The following is a 21,536-nucleotide window of genomic DNA, read 5'->3' as shown; positions in this document are numbered from 1 at the left end:
AAAGTTTATATTTATATACTTTGAAGCAAAAATAAAAATCAAATAATAAATAGTAATATATATATTCATTATTTTTTTTGCTTGTTATTTGCAGGTTTACCATTTTGCTCAGCTCACCCTTAAAAGTGTCGAGCGGCTCTTCAAGCAAAGCACTGTCGTATCTACTTTTTTCCTTTCTAGTTTCTCTAATAATACTTGATCAAAAAGCCTCTGCGTTTGGCTGGGCTTCAATTGTTAACGAGCATTGTAATTGGCTGTCGTGGAAAAGCGCCTTTTTTTCTATTGAAAGATATCTATAAACTTGCAAAAGTGAGTGTATTGGATAAAAAGAGCGCTATAAAAGTTGCTGCTGCGAAGGTTTATAGTTATTATGACGTATTATTATTAATTATATTTATAAGTAAGAAATATAATATTTTGTATACTCAAATATTATATAATAACGAAAGAGTTTTTATATATATGTATTTAGTGCATACACGCGCTTGTAGAGCATAAAGCACTTTCTGAAAGCGCAGCAGAACTTCTTTTTACTCAGCTGCTTAGAACTTTTGGAGCCTGCAATGATGAAGTTTTTTTTTCTTTCGTTATTCTTTAAAAAAATTGTAAACGCGCTATAATAATTATAAATACAAATCTACAGGCGAAAAGGGTGTTGGCTCGTCTCTGTGGAGCACTGCTCATTTTATTTACGGTTAAAAATGATCCTGATAAGCCCGTTGAGATGTTGAAGCCTTTGTCGAATGCTCTAATAAAGTTTGGGTGGTTCATAATGATAATAGTAATAATAACGACGATAATAATAATAACTGATAATACTAATAAAGAGGCGACAAGCATGCTATTTTTATTTCGTCCAATCGTGTGGAAGATTTCACCAAAGGCATCCTTTTATGTTATTTGGAGACAATTTACCTCCTGGGTACGATTTCGGGCGCTAATTTTTTATTTATTAAGTGCACGTGGTAAACAAGTTTTCGTTTCTATTTTTTTATTAATATTTTTAATAAAAAAACGTGTCGGGGTTTTAAGGAAATTTGCTAATTGCTATAAAAGTACCTTTTCCTTAGTAAAATTAATTTTTTAAGACGAAGTATTATTTTGGTATTTTTTACTTAAAAACCTTAAAAAAGTTCTAAATAATTTATTTATACCGAAATAATTAATGTTATCCTTTTTAGGGCCCTTTTGGGTGGAAGGGCATATGGAAGCCCTTATTGGTCACTTTTTCGCTCTTCTCTCGCCCATGCGGCTAACATCTAATACAAAAGAAGCCTCAAGGCGTTGCTTGTCTGTAGTTTTTTTGTTAAATGAGGTTTATTTGCTTTTATATCTTTATTTATTATAATATTATTATTATTGTTTCACAGATTTTCATTAAATTTCTTGATGAAAGCGGCTTTATTCAGGCTACTCAAGTTTTGCCTTTTTGTATATTTTTATTTAATATTTTTCACTGCAATTTTTCCAGATGCTCATTAAAATTATTGATAATTGCTCAACACTTACAGAGGGGCTGACGCAGTACAGTACCTTTGTTGCCTTGATTTTGGTAGCTTAAGTTGTTAATTGTCGAATGTTACAGTTTTCTTTGTTCGTGTTTTGCTTCTAATTGTTTTTTTACTGAATTCATTTATTATTAATTAAAAAGTATTTCTTTTTAAAAACTTTTCCAACAATATTAAAAAAGTTTTTTTGTATCTTTTTTATTATAAAACTATGATTAGTATGATTGGAGGATTATTATTTTCTCAAACTTAAGCTTGCTGGACACGTTTCTCGGTTCGGTGCAGGTTTAAATAAGCTGTTTGACTCGATTGTAGGAGCCGTCTTCAACCAATTACGTCACCCAGCGCTGTCAGTCCGAATGGCTGCTGCCATGTGCATGAGGTTTTTTCATTTTTATAATAACTTTTGGCAGGCAGCGTGGGCTTTGCTTTTTCATGTTTTTTATTGCTGTCAAAGTCCTGTTATTTAATGGGATTAAGGAGCTTAAATTTTTAATTAATATTTTTTTGGCGCTAAAAGGGAAAATGTAATGGCGCTCCCTGAAAGACACGTGGCTATAATTAACCAATGCTTGAATATGTTGTACTCCAACAGAGATCAGCCCAATCTCGTGCAAGGTAACAGTTAATCTATGGAAGAGTGAGATTTAATTATCAAATATCATTGGCGCAGGCTATTCTTTTGCAGTAGCCTCAATGATCAGCTCGCTAACGACCAATAAGCTTGGCGTTTCTCATGGACTTTTATGCTCTCTTTTTACTGTAACGGAAGATTTTTTTCAGTCTAAAGCAGATGGTTTTTTGCACCTGTTTATCACTCATTTTATATTGGTTGTTGAGTGACTATAGTGGCCTACTATTAGTGGAAGTAAAAGAGTCCTTTTGCATTTTCAGCCTTTTTACTGACTATTTCACAGTCATTTATTTTACTGAATACACAAACTATTTAATAATTTGTATATTATTTATTTTCCGCACTTATTAATATTACTATTGGCGCCCAGGTGCTATTATGTGCAGCAATATTACAGGCTCGTGGGCCATAATTACTGCTTTGTTGAGTAAGGTAGTCCTGCTCATTAATTTTTTATAGTGTATTGCTCCGTATGAATTATTTCATTTTAATAATAATGAAAATTACTATCTGCAGGGACCAATATTTGTTAAGTACTACCTCGCTAAGTTTATCGCCTTCCTTAAAATTACTGTTACTTTTTTTTATATCTAAAAAAATACTGCTCTTTCATTAATTTTATTGTAATTTTTATTAGAGAGAAAAAGTGGGGCACACAAACCGCTCTGATTCGTTGCTATTCTTAAGCTCTTCTTTATCTGCACTTTATAGTTTTGTATTATACTGCTCCAAACTATTGGACGATCAGGTTTTTTAGTGATATTCGGTTATTCATATTGGCTAGCTTAAATGTTAGTCTGTTTTCATTGGCAGTTATTATTATGATAAAATATATACTTTTCTCCTGGTAACAAAACTGATTCATATTTTTTTGTGAAAGGTTTTCTATTATAAGTAGCTTTTATATTGGGTTTACTGCCACATTCATAAGTTTTTAGCTGCTTTCCATGAGCACATGGGCTTCTGTTTCACTATTGTATTGAGCATTTCTGCAAGTGCCAATAATTCTTCTGTAGAAGTTACCATTAAACTAATCAAAGTTTGTTATTTATTCTTATGAATGTTTTCATTATTATTACTTCTATCATAAATTTATCATAATTATAATACTATTATAGACATTTTCATTATTATTACTACTATTATTATAAATATTTAATGGTTATTATTACTATTATGAGTATTATTATTATTATAAACATTTTCATTATATAATCACTATTATTGTCATAATTTTTTTTATAATTATTATTATTATAATTTTTATTAATATTTTTATTACTATTTTTATTATTATGAATATTTTCATAATTATTACCCCTATAACTATTATTATTATAATATTTTCATTATTTTTATTACTATTTGTATTATTATTATGAAAACTTTTATTATGATTGTTACTACTCTTATTATAATAAATATTTTTATTATTTCTTTTATTAGTAATATCAATAATTTCATTATAATTCTGTACTAGAAAAAAATTTACACTATTTGCTCTTTACTGCTCTCTAAAGGCTTTAAGAATACATACCAAAAACTTCTAAAATACTGCGTTTTCGGTATCAAAATTGTCCATTTTTCACTTTTTTTATTTTTTTTCTTTATTTTTTTTATAGACATAACAGCCGCCTATAAGAATCACACAACTTTACTTTCTGAACTTTGCGACTTTTATCACGACTGTTTAGTAATAGATAACACTTTACAAGATTTCCCGCTTTTCCTGGTTGGCACTTTTTTTTTTTATTGTCATTTCACACATTACTTAGTTCATTGGTTCATTAAATTATATTAGTTCACTCTTTTTTTAACAATATCTGTTTAGAAGTTTTTTTTACTGGTCAACAAATTTTATTAGTTCCGCGAGCATAAAAAGTAATATTCTTTTTATTTGAACCACCGTTGCTAAATTTGTGGGGACATGTTATTGGTTATATTAAAAAATTTTTTACTTTTGGCGCGAATTTTAAAGTTTGTTGGGGTTTCTATGTTTATTTATAATTTCTTAGCGCTTCTTTTTTTGTGACTATTGTTTGGACGATCACAGGCTCTGGGTAATAACTGTATAGAAAACCTTGAAGAGGACTCTTTTCAGATAATTCCATTGACTGAGCAGAGTGCAGCCGCCTCTGAAGATGCCGTTGTGGTTTTTTTTTGTTTATTCTTTTTCTTTTGGTTATAAATTCGTAATTAGTGGCTGACCTCAAATGGTAGCAAAGTAGCAGTTTTAGACGCTGCTATTTATTTATTTGGTAAGTTTATGATTCTACCAATGGGTTTACAGCACGTTTCTCGCTTACGTTATTTTTCTTGAACTTGTTAGGCGCGGTATTTCCATTCTGCCAAAGTAAATATCAACTTCAGTTGATTGATTATTTAGTGAATCATTTTTATGAAAAGAAAAAGTATTTTTATTAAATTATTATTGTTATAATTAAATGCCTTTTTAAAAATGTCCGAAACAGTATAATTATTAAATTTTAGCATGTGCTTCATTAAAATGTGAACGTAGAATGGTGTAATTTTTATTACAATCAATTTCTAGGACTCTTTCATATTTTTAATGTAAATTTTTTAAGGGCAACTGCTAACGTTCAATTAAACATTCTTGTGGCCATTTTGGCGGTTTTTCGTCAGCTGTTGTCCAATAAAGTGGCTTTTAACATCACAACGTTGAAGCGCCTTCTCCCTTGCTTTCGTGTATTTTGGCGGATTTTCTTGATTTTGTACCAAATAGCGCCTTTTGTAGACCACAAATTTGTTCCCATAATCACTATTTCTATAGATGGTTTAATTTTATTGGTATAAGCCATTTCACAATTTTTAACGCCAAAAAAAAAATTTTTTATAGTACTTTAACAGTATTAATACCAACTTTGAATTGGACAGGAGGCGCTTTCAAGCACCAATCCAAAGCTTCGTATAGCAGCCTCCCAGTGCTATGGACACCTTGCCTTCCATTCCGTTCCCTCGGTATGATTTCAGAGGCCGGACGCTGCTATTAGTTAGTTACTCCGTTGATAAGTTTATTAGTGAGACTGTGGATTTCTTGGTGGCGCTACTAAGAACTGATCGAGATGCTGTGCATAGAACGGGCCTGGCCCTCTCATTGGCTACAGTTATAAAGCTGTGCCGCCGAACTGCCGAATGGACCCGAAAGCGGACTGTTGTGGTGATACTTCATCTACTAGAATATGTTTTATTATACTATGCAAGCTATCTATTGTTTGAAATGCAGCTAATTGTGATTATAATTGTTAATTAGTTCATACTTCGTGTTTTTATTATTGGACGATTTCCACGGCAGTGTTGAATTTGATAGGCTTTATTTTTATTTTCTCACTGCACTATAGAGCCTTCTTATCGCGTTAAGTAAAGATTTAGAAAAAACTGTGCAAGTATGGGCCCTTCATGGATTGTGGTACATGCTCGAAGGTGCAGTGCTCAACGGTTAATTTTTTCATTAAATATTTTTTAATTGGTTAAATTAAGAGTATTAAGCGTCCTTATTGGTTCTCTTTATTATTTGTAATTTTTGTTTATTCATTAAATTATTAATAATTTACGGACATGAAAATATTATAAAAAAGTTAAACTGGTTACAAAAAGTCACGTGGTTAGTTCCGCCCGTAAATAGTTGCTAGATCAATCAGTACTTTTTATATTTTTAAGAAAACTTGTAATGATTTAAAGGATACACTACAAAAGATGAATTCATGTTGAAGGAGTTATTTGAGCACCTATTCTTCAGTTTTTTATCTCCCGTTTATGAGAGGTGCATCTTTTCTAAGTTTTGGTTGGATACTTTCCTTTTTTTTTTTTAATGCACGACTGTTGGCTATTCAGTTGCACTTTTTATGTCGGAAGACTTTTACTGGCGCTGCTTCCCGTTATTGGTCCTGATTTACTCACCAATGAAATGACGAGGAAAAAATTCAAGTTTATTTATGAAACTCTAAGTGATGTTGGGTGCGTTGAGTTTACATTAATAGCCTTCCTCAATTTGTTAATAACGTTTTAATTTTTTTTTTAAAGTCATATATTATCTTAACTGTTATCTTTTTTTCTTAAAACAATTTATAATTTAATTTTTTTCTTTAATATATTTATTTTTAATGAAAATTTATATATACTTTTATTATGAAGTTTTTAAAAAAAAAATATATTCCAACTCTTTCTCTTGTACATAACAATTAATAACTAATGAAGCAGAATAAAAACATTTTATTGGTAAGTTGCTTTGCACTCTTCTTTTATACGCTATTTCGTTGACCCGTTAGTATATCCTTCTGATTATTTATCCTTTGATTGGCTGTTTTTATTATAAAATTCGGTAAATTAATCCTCCGCTTAATATATTACATAAAAACTAATTTTTTTTAAAGTAAATTATTTTTTCAATTTTTAAACATCGCTTTCCGGAGTTGATCAAGTTTATAAAAACTTTATATATTTACAAAATAAAAAATTTTATATCAAAAGTTAGTATAATTAATAACAATTATAAAACATAAATGAAAGTATCAAGAAAATTATATTACTAATTGTAGTAAATAAATGACAACTTAAAAAAAAAAGTAAGCGTTATACCAAATAAAATATAAAGGAACACTTTTTGAGTTTATAAAAAATAAAGCTCTGCAGCAACTGTAACTAATTATATAAATAACCTAAACATTATATCGTTTTTAAGGTTATAACTAATTCCAGAGTGCCTTTAAAAATCAGTTTATTGAAATAAGTTATAAAAAATATAAAAATAACTTTAACATACTTATTTGGGTTATAAATAATTTAAAAGTTTATTAAAATAATTTATAAAAAAATTTAACGTAAATTAAAGAAATAACTTAAAAGATTTTATTGTTAATTTATAAATAATTAAAAAGTTCATTAAAATAATTTATAAATCAAAATTGGATGTAATTCTTAAAACTGCTAATAACTTAAGTGTTGGGGAAAAAATCATTAAAAAAACTTCTAGATGACCCCCAATGTTGTTGGGCCTTGTAGCTTGCCAACCCTTTTAATCTATATAAATTCCGTCGTTTTGATTAGTCTTCTCGCTGTCGTTAAAAGTTATGTCAATGCAAAGAATTACTTATCTAAATCCTTAAGTACATTTGCGTGATTATTAACTTTTATTTTAATTTTTTTACGTGTATCCTAAAATTTTAAAAGGAAAACCTTGCAAAAAAAATAATGAGCTACAAATATTGCCCATTTTATAAATTTTTGTATATATTACATAAAGAATATAAAAGTTATAAAAAATTTCGAAGAAAAGATGTTTAATTTAATAAAACCCTTCATTATAAAAAATAACTTTTATTATTTTGTTTATACAGTTCAGTATTTTTATAAATTTAATGTATTAATAGACAACTATTATTCAATGTTTATACTGAAAACTGTAATTTTTATTATTATAATAATGCTGATAATAATAATAATGGCTTCAAGCTCTATTTATATCATAAAAATTTTTGTTTACTATTAAATAGTAGAAAAATTATTGACGTAATTCTAAATATGTTTTTAGAAATAGTTACAATTATTTATTCAGAGACTCAATAAATAATTATTTTTTGTTTTTACTTAATATTTTTTTTAAAATATAATAAATAAAAAATTTTATTATCTCTATTTATTATTATTATAGTAAATTTCTTATTTTTACTTTTTATTATTATAATATAATATTAAATTTTTTTTATAAATTTCAGGCTTTTTAATTTTAATTATTAAAATATTGAATATTTTTTATTAACTTTGATAAATATAAAATTTTATAATACTTTTTATATTCATTGTCTTCTTATAATTTTATTTTATACGAATTTACTATATTGTAATTACTATTATTTATATAATTATAGTTTATTATTATTTATAATTTGTATACAGTTTATTTATAATTACATTATTTTTATCATTATTAAAAAATTTTCTTTGTTATTCCTTATATATAATATACCTAAATATTTATACCGAATTTACTTTATTATATAATACCATATTATTATTTATATAAAATTTACTTTATTATTTTTTATTATTATTCTTTTATAAAAATATTATATACTATTATAAAGTTCGAAGGAGACTTGCAAACTCCTCGCTATTCAGTGCGCTCTTTCTATAACGGCTTTTGTAGGAGAGCATTCAGAACTTTTATATTATTCTTCTTTTCTTCGAAACTGCTTTAATGGGTCTTTTTTCATTATTATTACTATCGTTATTGTTATATCCTTATTTTTATTTTTATTATTAGCTCCAAAGAGTTGCGTATTGGAGCATTAAGTTTTTTGTATCATCTTCTTCAAAGCTTTCCTTCTTATATAATAAATGATGGTTTATTTATATTTTTTACTACTGTTACAATATTTCTTATTATTATTATAGAAAATTTTATGGAGTTGACTCTCGTAAAACTTATAAATAAAGAAAAGTTTGTTTCTGTAAAAGAAGTTGCAAAAAAATGTCTTCTGTAGGAAACTTTACAACTATTATTTTTATTATTATCATATTTATTACTACTTTTATTATCACAATAAATATTTTATATAAATACTAACAAACTTTTATCATGAAAGCAAAGTTTAAAGCAAGTAAGCATAAGTAGCTTTGTTTAAGTTTGTATATATATTTTTGTGTTTATAACTTTTTATGTTTAAAAAACTTTAAATATTTTTGTATTTATAAAATTTGCGAATTTTTAGAAAAAAAATAATAAACTTTTCTTTTGTTTTACTTATTTTTTTAGTTGTAAACCAATAAAAGGCTTTATTTTATTTTATTTTTATTTTTATAAGAACTATTATAAAAGAACTTTCCGTCACGGACATTACTCGTGGCGTTTCTTTCTGTGTCCTTAGCGGAGGCGCTTCATTAAATTTCGAGCACGTGGCTAGTGAACAGAAGAGTTGCAACGAAAGCAAGCAATCCAATGAAGATGAAGCATTTACTGAAGAGCTGGAAGGAATGGCTGTAAATAATTCTAAGAATAATACATTTTATAGTTTTCATTATAATAATGTCTATCATTAATATTAAAAAATTTGATAAATATTTTTTACAAATTTGACTTGGTAAAAATTTAGTGAATTTTTACTTTTAATGTATTTTAAATTGTATATAATGGTGTTATTCTTAGATAAAAAGTATGAAAGAGGCAATCACTGATAAGTCTCTTCAACCCAGAAGCTTTTTAAAAGTAAGTATTATCCTTTTTATATTTATTTTACATTTTATTAACAAATAAAAAGACTTTTACTATATTTTCAATGATCACAAATAAAAATTATTTACCTTTTTTTTATGACGTAATGCAGCCAACAGCAGTTATTACTTCTTAAAACTGTCGCCTTTAGGTTAGGGTTAGGGTTACGTCTGTCTAATGAACGCGCTCATTAAAAAAATAGAAACTTTATGGTAATACACGCCTCACAAAAGCATTAAGAATAATGAAATTTACTTAAGGGCTTTGGTGTTATAGAGAGTATAATATATTTATAGCATAAAACTAGCTTTTTGCAATAAATTTGATCATCTTTAACAGTTACTTGCATTCTAATATGTACAGTACCTTCCAAATAATGAAAGAAATGTTAAATTCTAGTGGTCAAAATTTTTTTAAAAGTAAAACTTATTAACCTTTTTTTTTATGAACTATTTTTCATAAGAAATGATGAGTCAATTACTTTTATCTTTTTAATGAAACAATAAGAAAATAAATATAATAATATAAATAAAAGTACTTTCATAATTAAGCCTTTATAAAATTTTTTATACAGTGAGTAATACTAAAATGTAAATATAAAAATAATAAATAACCTTTTTTCCAACTACTACATGATATATTGTATAAGCTCTTTAAGGAATTATATAAATAATATTAAAAAATAATTATTACTTTAAATATAAAAATATGTCCTTATAATTATAATACCTTTTAAATAAGTATATTCATTTTACTTACAATTATTATAAAAATAAATTTTAATGTTTATATATATATATATTATTATATGATAAAAATTATTAACTTATTAAACTATTTTTATATAAAATATATATAAAAGTTATTCACTATTGTTGTTATTTCTTAAGAATTTTTTTACTTATGTTTATGGATTATTATTATTATTACTTTTATATATTTCGTATTATTTAATTTTTATAAATCCCAACATTTCGAGTAAAAACAATTTTTATTGGCTAAAAATAAGCAATATGTAATTACTTGAATCTTTTTTTCTACCCAATAAACACTTTTGTGAACATAAAAGTAATATTTAGAAAAAATTCTTGAAATTTAATGAATTTATATGAACAATTATTTTTCACAAAATTTTAACTTTTTATTGAATTATATTATAATATACTTTTTAATAATTATATTTCTTCACGATGGCTTTACTGATCAGTAAAAATAAAATAAATTAGGTTCTGTCTTTAGAATGGATGCAGGTTTTAATGGAGAACTGTTATTCTTCAGTTGAGCGAGATCTTCATTTTGATTTGAAGAAAATAATAATTAGTGGTGCATCTAAAAATAGGTCTTTTTTTACCGCTTTTTTTACTTCATAACCTATTGGTCATAAAAATTTAACCTTCATATTAGTATTATTATCACCTTTTTTATATTTACTGATTATTACCGTATAAGTTATTTTTCGGCCCTCTTAAATACGAACACCAATGAAAAATAGCAATTAGTTGTATTATTTTTATTATAGCACAGTTCTCATTACAACTATTGGAAGTTACTATTTTTGGGTTTCACAACGATTAATGATTTCTTTTTCATAAATTCATTAATGCTATTATTTGTGAAAAGTAATTTTTAATTGGCTCGTTATTGATTACTTTCTTGAACCTGTATTTAACACTTACAATTGGTTATCCTTGCGCACATAGATAGACAAATAATATCTTTTTAATAGGGAAATATCTATTTCATTGATCAATTTGAACGTATATATATCATATATTCTTGAATATTCCATAATTACTGATTTCGTATTTCACTAAAATATTTCTACGCGCTGAAGGTTTTTAGTCTCCAAGCTTGATTCGCTGGTCAATACTGCTTTTGTTGGGGCTACGAGTACTCTAGATGAGCTGAAGTGACCAATAGTTATAATTTTATTGACAACCACATTTATGAGCATTACTATATTTAGAGTTGTTGGGCTTAAAACATTAACTAAAATTATTCACTATTTTAAAGGAAGTGAAGATCCCGAGGTTTGTGGGTTTACTAAATTTTTTTCTCCAAACTTTTTATTAACTTCATTATTATTATAAATAATTTTTATAAAAAAAATATGTACACAATTTTTTATGAACACAAATTTTTTTTTTATTTTTAGTTATAAAGTATATTTCCTAGTAAATAATGCAATTAGTTTAACTTTTAATAAAAAATACGTTATTACAGTTAATGCTATCAATAAAAATTGTTTACTTTTTAATACTTTTAATAATATATTTATAATAAAATGTTAAAAAAAAAATTTATATTTTTTTATATCGAATATTTTATTTGTATACAAATTAATGAAACTTTATTTGTATATCTTGTTCAAGTATTAAAAATACTTTTTATATTCATTATTATTTCGTGAATAAATTTAAGAAACTTAAAAATTCTTCATTATTTTTCTTTAAAGATTTTTTTCAATAATATTTTAAATTATTATACTGTACAAATTATTATTAATTCTTTTAAATTTTTTCTTTAGGGAGGGTTTTTGTTAGAGCAGTATCAGACACAAATGCGGACGTCCTTAATAGAAGCTTTTGTATTTCATAAATTATGAATTTTTTTACTACTTTTAAAAAAAAAATTTATTTTTTAAAGAAAAGTGTTCTTTTTTGCTTGTCTTATCATGACTCACTATTCATAATTATATATTTATCACATCTTTATATAATACAAACAAGCAACCTGCTGGCGCTACTTTTAAGTTTTTTATAAAATTTTCATTATTTTTTTTTCTTGTTATAAAATTGACTAATAATTTCTTATGTAGAAGGTAATGTATATATTAATATATTTTATTTTGCGGCTTTTAGTTGTTTTTGTAAAATTTCTATATTTATCAATTTTTTATTTTATTTCTTGTAATCTATCGGCTTCCAATTTCATTAAAAAAGTTTCATCCATGAAAATTCTTTTAAAGTTTTACCAGAATTGTAATTCTTGTTTATTGGTTATGGGCTTTTTTCCCCATATTATTGGTATATATTATTACTAATAAAGTGGTATGCGTCATTTTTACAATTCTCTTGACCATGATTGGATAATTTTATCACATTTAATCCTCCAATCATATTTGTAAGCGCTCCATTTATTTTTAAGCAATTCTTTTATGATATAAAGAAATTGAATTATTTAAACAGAAACATTTTTTATAAGTAATTTTTTTTTGGTTTTTCTCTATATTTGTATTGTTCGTAATATTTTGGAACAATTATTATTTTACTTTGCATTATTGATTTTAGATTTTGTTATTTTTTATATAGAAAATAAAAATTCTGGTAATAACGATAGTAGCAATAATATTAATGATAACAATAAAAAGTTTATTTATTTAATTATTTTTCTTGCAGGCAAATAAGACCAATCCGATTGTCCAGGCTTCTGCCTATATACTTAGCGCCACGTGGATCTGCTCAGGCGCATTTACCAATAAAGACGACTTGCAAAAGTTTTATTTCAAAAATTACTATTAAGCTGTTTAATCTTCTACTTTTTATTTCTCTTTTTATAATTTTTATATTCTTTTGAAAGTTTTTATTAATTGTTATAAAAAAAACTTTTTATTTTTAATCATTATTTCATTTTATTATGTAAACAACTTTTCAGAAAAATTTTTTTAATAGTAAATATAATAAAAATATTTAAATATTTTTTTAATATACTTTTGTATTATTTTTTTTAACATTTTCTTTATTTATACTGACCAGGAAGTGTCATTTTTTTTTGAAAATTGATTGGTTCAATATTCTCTAATATTTTTTTATTTAATATTTTTATAGGTTTCATTATTTTTAAAACTAAAGACTTTTTAATAAACTTTATTTATTAACTATTTTTATCTTTTTTGCTCAAAATACTTTTTAATAAAAAAAAAATTTACTTTCATTAAATAATATAAAATCTATAAAATTTGGCAAATTGTTTATTTTCACTAAAGTTTCTAAATTTTATTATTTATTTTTTTTATTATTTTAAAGAAATGGTTTATTTTTCGCATTATATAATATTTTCTGCAAATTCTATTTTTTTTGTTAACTGTACATTTCACGTGGTTTAGTTAACATTTTATTTCTTAAATTTTAATAAATTTTATAAATTTTTTTTTTTATAATTGTCATTATAATATTTATTTTTTTTAGCATCCAACAACTTTTAGCGGAACCATTAAATATTATAAATTCTGCTTTCACGAATTTTAGTGAAGTTACTATTTAATTATAATATTATAATTAATTTTGTAATGTTATATTTTCAAATATGAAGCTCTCATGCTTATTGGCCAAAACTTCCCTCTTAAAGTCGTGGGCTCTCATTCGATTGGCTTCTTTTCCGAAAGAGCACGCATCAGTGGCTCCTCGTGCAATATCTATGAAAATTGTGATGCCTTATTTGGAGGCTCTACAAACCGAGTGGCTGAACTTTTTAAGGTTATTTTAAAATATAAACAAATTCTTTTATTTTGTTGGGGGAGGAAAATGATTTAAAAATAGTGATTAAAAATTTATTCGAGCTTAGTATCTTTTAAAATAATTTTATTTTTATTATATTAAATTTTATTTGTTGACTACAATAATAAATTACTAAGAGAATATCTTCTTTTAACCCTTTCACGTGATTGGAAGAAATATTCCATTTTTTCCACCATCCAAAATTCACATGATGCAAATTTTCGTGAAATTTATGAGGTTTTTTTACTTTTTTATTCAAATATAAAGTTAATAAAAATTCATTATTTTATATAATTTCTTTGCCTTAAATTCTTTACCATTTTTTTGACCATTTTTTTCGAGCGTGAGTTTGTTTTGTTCAAGTAGTAATTGGTTTTAATTTAGGATCATTGGGCTTGTCTTTTAGAGGCGGCGTCTCTTAGTTTTATTCCAGACAAAAGTTATTATTATTATAAAATATATGCTTTCGGAATTTATTGTTATATTTTTATATGATTATTATTTTTTATTTTTTATATAATATCTTGAAGCTTTCCCCCAAACTGATAAGGAACATTTACCTTATAAAAGTTTTAACGAAGAACAACTTTTCCTCATATTTGCGCTATGCATTCGAGGTATTATTATTGTCATTATTATTATTATTACTCTTTACTTTGAATTTCTTACTCTATTTATGCAAATAAACAAAAGAGACGTATTTATCGTGGTCGATATTTTTTTTAGAAATTTACTTTATTTATCATGGAAACTGGATCATTAAATTTTAATTTATTGCGTCTAAAAAATATTAAAAAAAAATTTTTTCTTAAAGAAAGTGAAATATATTTATATTTAAATATTTACTTTATTATTTTTCCTTTTTCTTAATAAATTTATATATTTTCTGTAAAAAACGAAATGTTTTGTAAATCTATGAATTTTTAATGAAATACTTTTAAAGGATTGGCCCTTTCAAACGAAGAGGAAACAATTTTTTCCGTTTTAGGAGCTCTAAAAAATATTTTTTCCGCTGAAGTTTGAGACTTATTATTATTATTTATATTTCTTTTTACTTGTTATTTTAATTTATTAATATAATTGTATTATAGTTTTATATATATTAATATTTTATATATTTTATTATTATATTTATTAATATTTATATATAGAACATAATTTTGACGCCCTTATTAAGCACTTTTACGGACGAGTGTGATGTGGTTCTTGAAGTGGTGCATCTTATGAAACGCCTTTTTGCTTTAGAAGATGTTTGATACTTTTTATTATTATTATTATATTTATTTTTATTACTATTATTATTGTTATTATTATTATTATTATTATTATTATTATTATTATTATTATTATTATTATTATTATTATTATTATTATTAAAGATACACATTAAAATACCGGCGTTGGAGGCTCTCACAAAACTTTTAAACCATGAGCTTCTTTGCTCTAATTTTTTTCAACAAAAATTCATCTTCTCTAATTTTAGTGAAACAAAAGCTTCTCATCGTAAAAGTAAACTTTTATTCCATTAATTTATCAAATCATCTTTACTTTTTTGTAATAAATAAAAATAACAAAGTTTTTGCCGTGACGGAATTATACTTTTACGAGCTAATCACCCATCTTCCCGCCATATTTGATGGCGGGGTTTCTTATTGGAAAAAAGGTTTTTTTCATTAAATGCAATGAACAGGATGTTGTTGTTTATTTACTTATTTTATGACTTATTTAGAACATTTAATAACGCAAAGCGAACAAAAGTTTTTGGTTTTTTTGCTTGAATCGTTGACGCAGTTTTGCCAGAAATTTAATCTTAAAGAGGTTTCTTTACAGAAATGATAATGACAATAACTTTTTTAAAATACTAAAACGATTAAACTATTGTTATATACAAATTTAAAACTTTTTATACTTATATAACTTTTCATTATATTTTTTTTGTTAAAAAAGCTAACTGAGGTTGTATTTTTCGTTATAATCCGTTTGCTCCATTTTAACGAATCACCTTTGAGAGAAACTTCACTAAAAAACTTGAAGTTGCTGCTAAAATTTTTTAGCGAAAATGAACTTTTAGAGGTATATTTAAAAAATAAGATTACGAGTTAGTAGTAAAAATAATAATAAAAGGCCAATTCCTTTGTGAGTGGTGCTTTTAACGACGTGATTCAAACTTTAATGAACTATAAGTGGACACCGGCTTGTATGTTTATTGCCTTATATTAGTATTATTATTTTTATTTATTATTACGATGATACTTCTAAAAAAGTTAATGAATATCTACAAACGATGCTATTTTCCTTCGCTGCTTTTTGCTCTACTTTTCCTCCATATTTGCAAGGAAAAGAAGACACCATCGCCAAGTTAACGGAACATCTACTTCTCAGCGACTTTCATGGGGTATTGATAAAACTTTTAGTAATCATTATAACTTTAGAGCGACTTTATAATTCAAAACAGGCGCAAACGGGCGCAGTAAAAATGCTGAATTTGTTAATGAAGCATCAAAATCGCGGAAATTTTGATGCGTTCAATTTATTTTTTTTACTAAAGAAAGTTTTGCCCCGTGTACTGACTGCGTTTCACGTGGCCATTCAAGAAAATAGTGACCAATCAAGTTTAGCCATTGCGATAATGGATTTTTTGGTTGAACTCATTTCCTGCTTCCCGACAAGTAGTTTTAATTTAATTTTTAATTTTATACTTCTCACCTTATTAAAAATCTATAAGAAACTAAAATATTTTTATAAAATTTTGCTTAAATATATATATATATATATATGATTAAGAAAAGCTTAAAAAGTAGTTAAGCTTGGCATTTTCTGCTCCTTTAAAATAAAAAGTAAATTATGAAGTAAATTTTCAGATATGACCAGCAAAATTAATTTAATTAATAAAAGTAGAATGTAAACATTTTTATTATATAAAATTTTCTCTTTTTTTAAGAAGTTAAGACGGAATATAATAAGTTTAGACAGAATTTATTTAGCTCAAGTGCTTAAGAAATTTATAACAGACTATTGAGCACTATAAAAATAAAACTCTCTTATTTTAGACGTGACGACGCATTAACGTAAGTTTAGGCAGAATTTATATTTAGCTCAAATTTTTAAGAAATATATAACAATCATCTATTGAGTCATATGAAAATAAAGCTTTCTCGTAGAGTGAAGGCGAATTATAAGTTTAGATTGAATTTATGTAGCTCAAGTTGTTAAGAAATTTACAACTATCACCAGTTGGAACACAACAACTTTTTAATTTTTAGACTTTTCATATTTTGGAAAGTAGATATTTTTTATTTATTAATCTTTTAAAAATAAATTTTTTAAACGTTTTAGTTATCTTCATTTTAAATCCTATTTTTGTGTAAACTGATATTAATAATTATACAAAATATCCTAGTTTACCTCAGTTCCTTGTTAATTGAAATTTTTTTCGCTTTACTATAACTTTTTCTTTACTTTACAATTAAAAAAAAAGGAATATTTAAATATAAATGAAACATAAAAATCTATAAATTATAAATTAATAAAAATAAGTTGTTTATATATAAATGTATAATAAAATAAATAATAATACTTAAAATATTTTTACTATTAATATTTTATACTATAAATTTATCCTAGTTTACATTTTATATAAACTTTATTTTAATTTATTTATAAGTATTGATTTAAATAACATGCACACTTCTAAATGATTAATATAAACAACAGCTGATTTGATTGCAATTACCGTTTTTATGCACATACTGGCGCTTGAAAGGTTCTTAAAGTCTATAATAATTTATATTTTCGGAAAAATTTATCGTAAGGTTATTATTAGGGGGTGTTCAGATATTAAAAACCCTGCGATGATTCATCTCGATTATTTAGCTACTAATCATTTAAGTAATTTTGTTTCATAAGATTTGTATGTTTTTGGTACGATAATTTAATTTACAGAGGATTTCAAATCAGCGCTGATGCAGGTCTTTTGTGTACTTTTAAACGGCCTGTATATATTTTTATCAAAGTTGTTTTCAGCTCCCTTCTACCTTACAAAGTTGTTTTAAACTGAAATGCCAGCACTACTTTCAAGGCAAAACTAGTTATACTTCGCCTGATAAAAGTAACGTTGAGCACTCAAAACCGAAAATTCAGCTTAAAACTGACTTTAGCAACTTTTAATTACATTTACTAAACTGTATAATCAGCCTTGTTATCCTTTTTATTAAACTGATATATATAAAAATATACTACCAGATATTAACTTCTTTGTTCGTAAAAGTTAGCCTAAATGAATAAAAAATATCAAAATTTTTTTTTATTTATTACTAAGCTCAAGTTGATTCAACTAGCGAAACTTACGTGCCTTCTTTTATAAAATTTTAAAAAGACCTGTTTTGTCGCTTCTGCTCACGATCATCTTCGCTGGGTGGTATGCTCTATGTAATCATCGTGTAGATGTAGTAAAGAAGATAGTTTTAAGGCACTTTAAATGATTTGTGTCATACTACTACAAAGCAACGCAAAGTGATGTTATGTTATGGTTCTTTAATAAACCAGCTTTTGTACTTTTTATTAAAATTTGCTCGTGAGTTTTTTTTAGGGTAAAGTAAATAAATAAATATCCCATTATGTTACAATATGAATGTTGGCCTATTAACTTTTCCACTTATCACAGAGTTGTATCCTAACTTACCCTTATCCTTATACTGATTTTTCTGAGCTTGAAGCAGGAAACCGCAGTAGCGTTTCGCTATTTATATCAATACTCAAAAAAAACTCCATCATACCTATATTTAATAGGGTATAAGTTGTGCTCAGGGCTTTTTAGCGGTACGACGGAAATTTTTTTTTTTAAAACTTTAGTAATAAATTCATCTTAGCTGAAAGGGTTCGAACTAGAGCAATTACACTCAAAAAAGTGGAAACCCTCTCCTAAGAAACTAAAAGCTTGTAAAGTAATGTAACGAGGCTAAACAAGATATTTGAATGGTTTTCTCTAGATAACAAAATTGGTTGACGCAAATATATAACTTTGTAAAAAAAAGGCTTTGGCATACCTGTAATGTGGTTTTATACAGGTTTTTTAAACTTCAGCTTGCTAAAATTGCCTAAAGTTGTCGCTAGCTTGAAAATTAAGTACCTACAAATAACATTATTAAAAATTTTCTACAATTGTCTTATAAAACTTAACACCGAAATCATATCTTGGTAGCATGACATAAGGCATAAGAATATAACGTAAGGTCTTAAGTCATAGAGCGTTAGAGCAATGATATAGTTATAACTTTTAATATTGTTTTCAGTAATAATGTAAACGCTTTTCTCGTCGATAATCATTAAATTTCCTTTTGTATCTTATAAAAATATTTGGCTTCCATATGTTTTTAAGTTGCATGAACTATGACCTAGGCACAAGAGAAATTAATTTTTTTTTTTCTAGCTTTCCTCAAAGCATGGTAAGAGCTAACCAAGAAGCAATGTTTTGAAGGGTTTCTATGCATTTACGGATACAGTTTTCCGTTCTTTGTGCTTTTAAAACTTGCATTCAAGAAAATTGTTTTTGTAAAGCAGTTATAATTGTAAGTCATGGAGATTTAATTCTTTAGTTAACGCCAGTAAACTTGGGTATTGTTATTCTTATAAATTATGACTATTTCCTACAATTTTAGCATTTATATAGATAACCTCACAGTTCTTTATATTATATATTTTTTTTATCGACGAAGCAGTATTTGTCAGGGGATTACAATTAATTTCTCTATTTTTCTAGGATTCTTGTGCTATGATAATACTTTAATAAATTTTTTTTCTAAACAAAAACTTTTATAACAAATATTTAAAAGTTTTTAATAACTAATCAGGTGCATGCAGAATCTCTCTCTTTACGAACACTATAGTTTTTTATTATCATTTAAGAAAAGAAAAGATTTTCAAAAGAATTTAAATTTTTAATTTATAGTCATGCGGAGTATTAAGAGTTAAGTCTCCATATAGTTGTTACCCCTATACCATCCAATACGTTTCATATTCGCTGTCTTTTTTAATTCTGTCTAGTGTTCGCCTAGAGTACATGAAAAGTAATCATCTACTGTTTAACTAAAATTTTATTTTTATGTATTAATAGTTTATGACTATGATATCGAGTCTAGGCAGTGTCTAATGTAAAACCTCCAATGACAGGCGTGGATCTACTGTATAATAGCTTTAATCTAATTCCTTTGTTTAATCGTTTGGATTTATTTTATTTCTTTATTAAAGGCGTACTAGTGCTCGATCGACTTTACCAACTTCGAATTCACTGGTTTTTAGTAGCCCACGAGTTGCAAGTAAACTTATTAGTCTAACATGTGTCCTTCACGTCAATTTAGACCCCAATTTAGCTTTCAACCCTCATGGGTGACTAGAGTGTCTTGCGTGGACGGCGATTTTGCGCGCCATCCCACAGTTCCTAGGTGAGTTCTTCCGCTAGTAGGCGATAAGCGTGCCCAGCTATCCGTTCGTAGAGCGCGACGGTGCCATTTTCAAAGTGTGGTCAGCTGCTCAATAGTAGTTCGTGGCGAAGTGTTTCATTGCCCACAAACCACGCGCATTTGTTAAAAGGCGCACCAGTTTGTTTTGTCGAAGTTGAAGCGATGACGTTATTGCCGATAATTAGTAGGCCCAGGCAGGAGATGAATTTGCTACACTCTGCCGGATGCCCATACGCTTATTTTCGAAACGAAAAAAGTTTACTTTTGCTGCATAATAAAGGATATAGCATCTGGGCCGCTGCTTTAACCTTCGCCGCCACGTAATTTACGTTGGAAGCCACCACAACTTAGAATCTATGACCCCCAGGCATTTACCTGAGAACATCACGGAATTTCCATGCCGTTAAAAGTTAAAGGAGTCGGCAGCGAATGGCATTTCTTTGTTATACGAAGCGCCTTGCTCTTTGTTACTTTAACGGAGAGGATTCACTGACAACACCAGCTAGCAAGCGCTTCGAGATAAAATTGTAAGTACTGACATAGTAAAAATGGGTGTCTTGAACGAAGAATAAATCGTATTATCGGGCGTAATGAAGACCCGCGTGTGCGGGTTGGACCGGAAGAGGAATGTCTCTCTTAGAGAGCGCGAATAGCAGCGGGGATAGAGGAGTGCCTTGTGGAGCTCCCGCTGTAGGATAGCGAGGCGACGAGGGTGCAGCGCCTACTCGCACGTTAGAGACCCAGCCGGTTAGGTAAGACTTAAGAACTTCTTGAAGGCGGCCTGGTACCGCCGAAGCATGTAGTTGGCATAACAGGCCACCATGTCAAACTTTGTCAAAACCTTTCCAACACCGAGAAAGACAGCGCTGGTGACTTATGAAATTAGAGGCTCTGATCGCCACTCGGTTAGGCGAAGGATTCGTTGGGTCGTTGAGTGTCTTTTGCGAAATTCAAACTGAAACTCTAGTAAAAAAAAAAATTTTACATGAACGTCCACAACCGCCTTCAAACAATTAAGTATCTATGCTTTAGCTATCTTACCAACTGTCGACAAAGGGACTGAAGGGTAGATAGTTGAAAGACTCAGACGCCAGTTGCGACGTCCTTGGTAACATCACGACTACCGCCATTTTTCAACGCCCGGGGAAATAGCCAAAGGTCAACACCGAGTTGAGGAGGCCGCATAGATGATTCATAGCAGCCTATGACAAC

General features: G+C 26.9%; 2 protein-coding genes and 1 long non-coding RNA gene across 3 annotated transcripts; all 3 read left to right on the top strand.

Moving 5' to 3' along the window:
- The first annotated feature begins 2,515 nt into the window (after positions 1 to 2,515).
- Positions 2,516 to 2,862, top strand: LOC135119820 (uncharacterized). The gene is made up of 3 exons (XR_010278379.1): positions 2,516 to 2,574; positions 2,659 to 2,715; positions 2,780 to 2,862. It is a non-coding gene; the product is annotated as an uncharacterized LOC135119820 (long non-coding RNA).
- A 235-nt stretch (positions 2,863 to 3,097) lies between these two features.
- LOC135119836 (HEAT repeat-containing protein 5B-like) lies at positions 3,098 to 5,603 on the top strand. The gene is made up of 10 exons (XM_064044221.1): positions 3,098 to 3,181; positions 3,671 to 3,707; positions 3,765 to 3,874; positions 4,196 to 4,294; positions 4,343 to 4,400; positions 4,472 to 4,553; positions 4,728 to 4,848; positions 5,038 to 5,121; positions 5,174 to 5,320; positions 5,502 to 5,603. Exons 1-10 carry the CDS (start codon positions 3,098 to 3,100, stop codon positions 5,601 to 5,603), a joined length of 924 nt encoding a protein of 307 aa, XP_063900291.1.
- A 2,969-nt stretch (positions 5,604 to 8,572) lies between these two features.
- Positions 8,573 to 18,033, top strand: LOC135119825 (HEAT repeat-containing protein 5A-like). Its single transcript, XM_064044214.1, has 26 exons — positions 8,573 to 8,638; positions 8,964 to 9,138; positions 9,305 to 9,364; positions 10,597 to 10,709; positions 11,205 to 11,279; positions 11,337 to 11,400; positions 11,898 to 11,957; positions 12,769 to 12,866; positions 13,558 to 13,621; positions 13,682 to 13,845; positions 14,004 to 14,103; positions 14,251 to 14,305; positions 14,397 to 14,483; positions 14,810 to 14,883; positions 15,018 to 15,116; positions 15,246 to 15,375; positions 15,443 to 15,529; positions 15,596 to 15,684; positions 15,814 to 15,939; positions 15,991 to 16,063; positions 16,131 to 16,261; positions 16,322 to 16,535; positions 17,581 to 17,629; positions 17,690 to 17,754; positions 17,809 to 17,834; positions 17,890 to 18,033. The coding sequence occupies exons 2-26, from the start codon at positions 9,133 to 9,135 to the stop codon at positions 18,031 to 18,033; spliced, it is 2,253 nt and encodes a 750-aa protein (XP_063900284.1). The 5' UTR covers positions 8,573 to 8,638; positions 8,964 to 9,132.
- Positions 18,034 to 21,536: the final 3,503 nt, after the last annotated feature.

Source organism: Zophobas morio, unplaced genomic scaffold, assembly GCF_036711695.1.
Source record: "Zophobas morio isolate AGI-343-1 ecotype UQ-CSIRO unplaced genomic scaffold, CSIRO_AGI_Zmor_V1 ptg000308l, whole genome shotgun sequence".
NCBI lineage: Eukaryota > Metazoa > Arthropoda > Insecta > Coleoptera > Tenebrionidae > Zophobas > Zophobas morio.
Note: the sequence above shows the minus strand (reverse complement) of the source record. Positions and strands in the feature narration are given on the sequence as shown.

Coding starts and splice junctions, on each gene's coding strand:
- LOC135119825 (XM_064044214.1), top strand. Junction 11,958..12,768: donor CGTCCTTAATAGAAGCTTTT/GTATTTCATAAA, acceptor TTTTTCTTGCAG/GCAAATAAGACCAATCCGAT. Junction 16,262..16,321: donor TTCTCAGCGACTTTCATGGG/GTATTGATAAAA, acceptor AATTCAAAACAG/GCGCAAACGGGCGCAGTAAA.
- LOC135119836 (XM_064044221.1), top strand. CDS start 3,098: ATGGGCTTCTGTTTCACTATTGTATTGAGCATTTCTGCAAGTGCCAAT. Junction 3,708..3,764: donor TCTAAAATACTGCGTTTTCG/GTATCAAAATTG, acceptor TTTTTTTTATAG/ACATAACAGCCGCCTATAAG. Junction 5,122..5,173: donor CCTTCCATTCCGTTCCCTCG/GTATGATTTCAG, acceptor TCCGTTGATAAG/TTTATTAGTGAGACTGTGGA.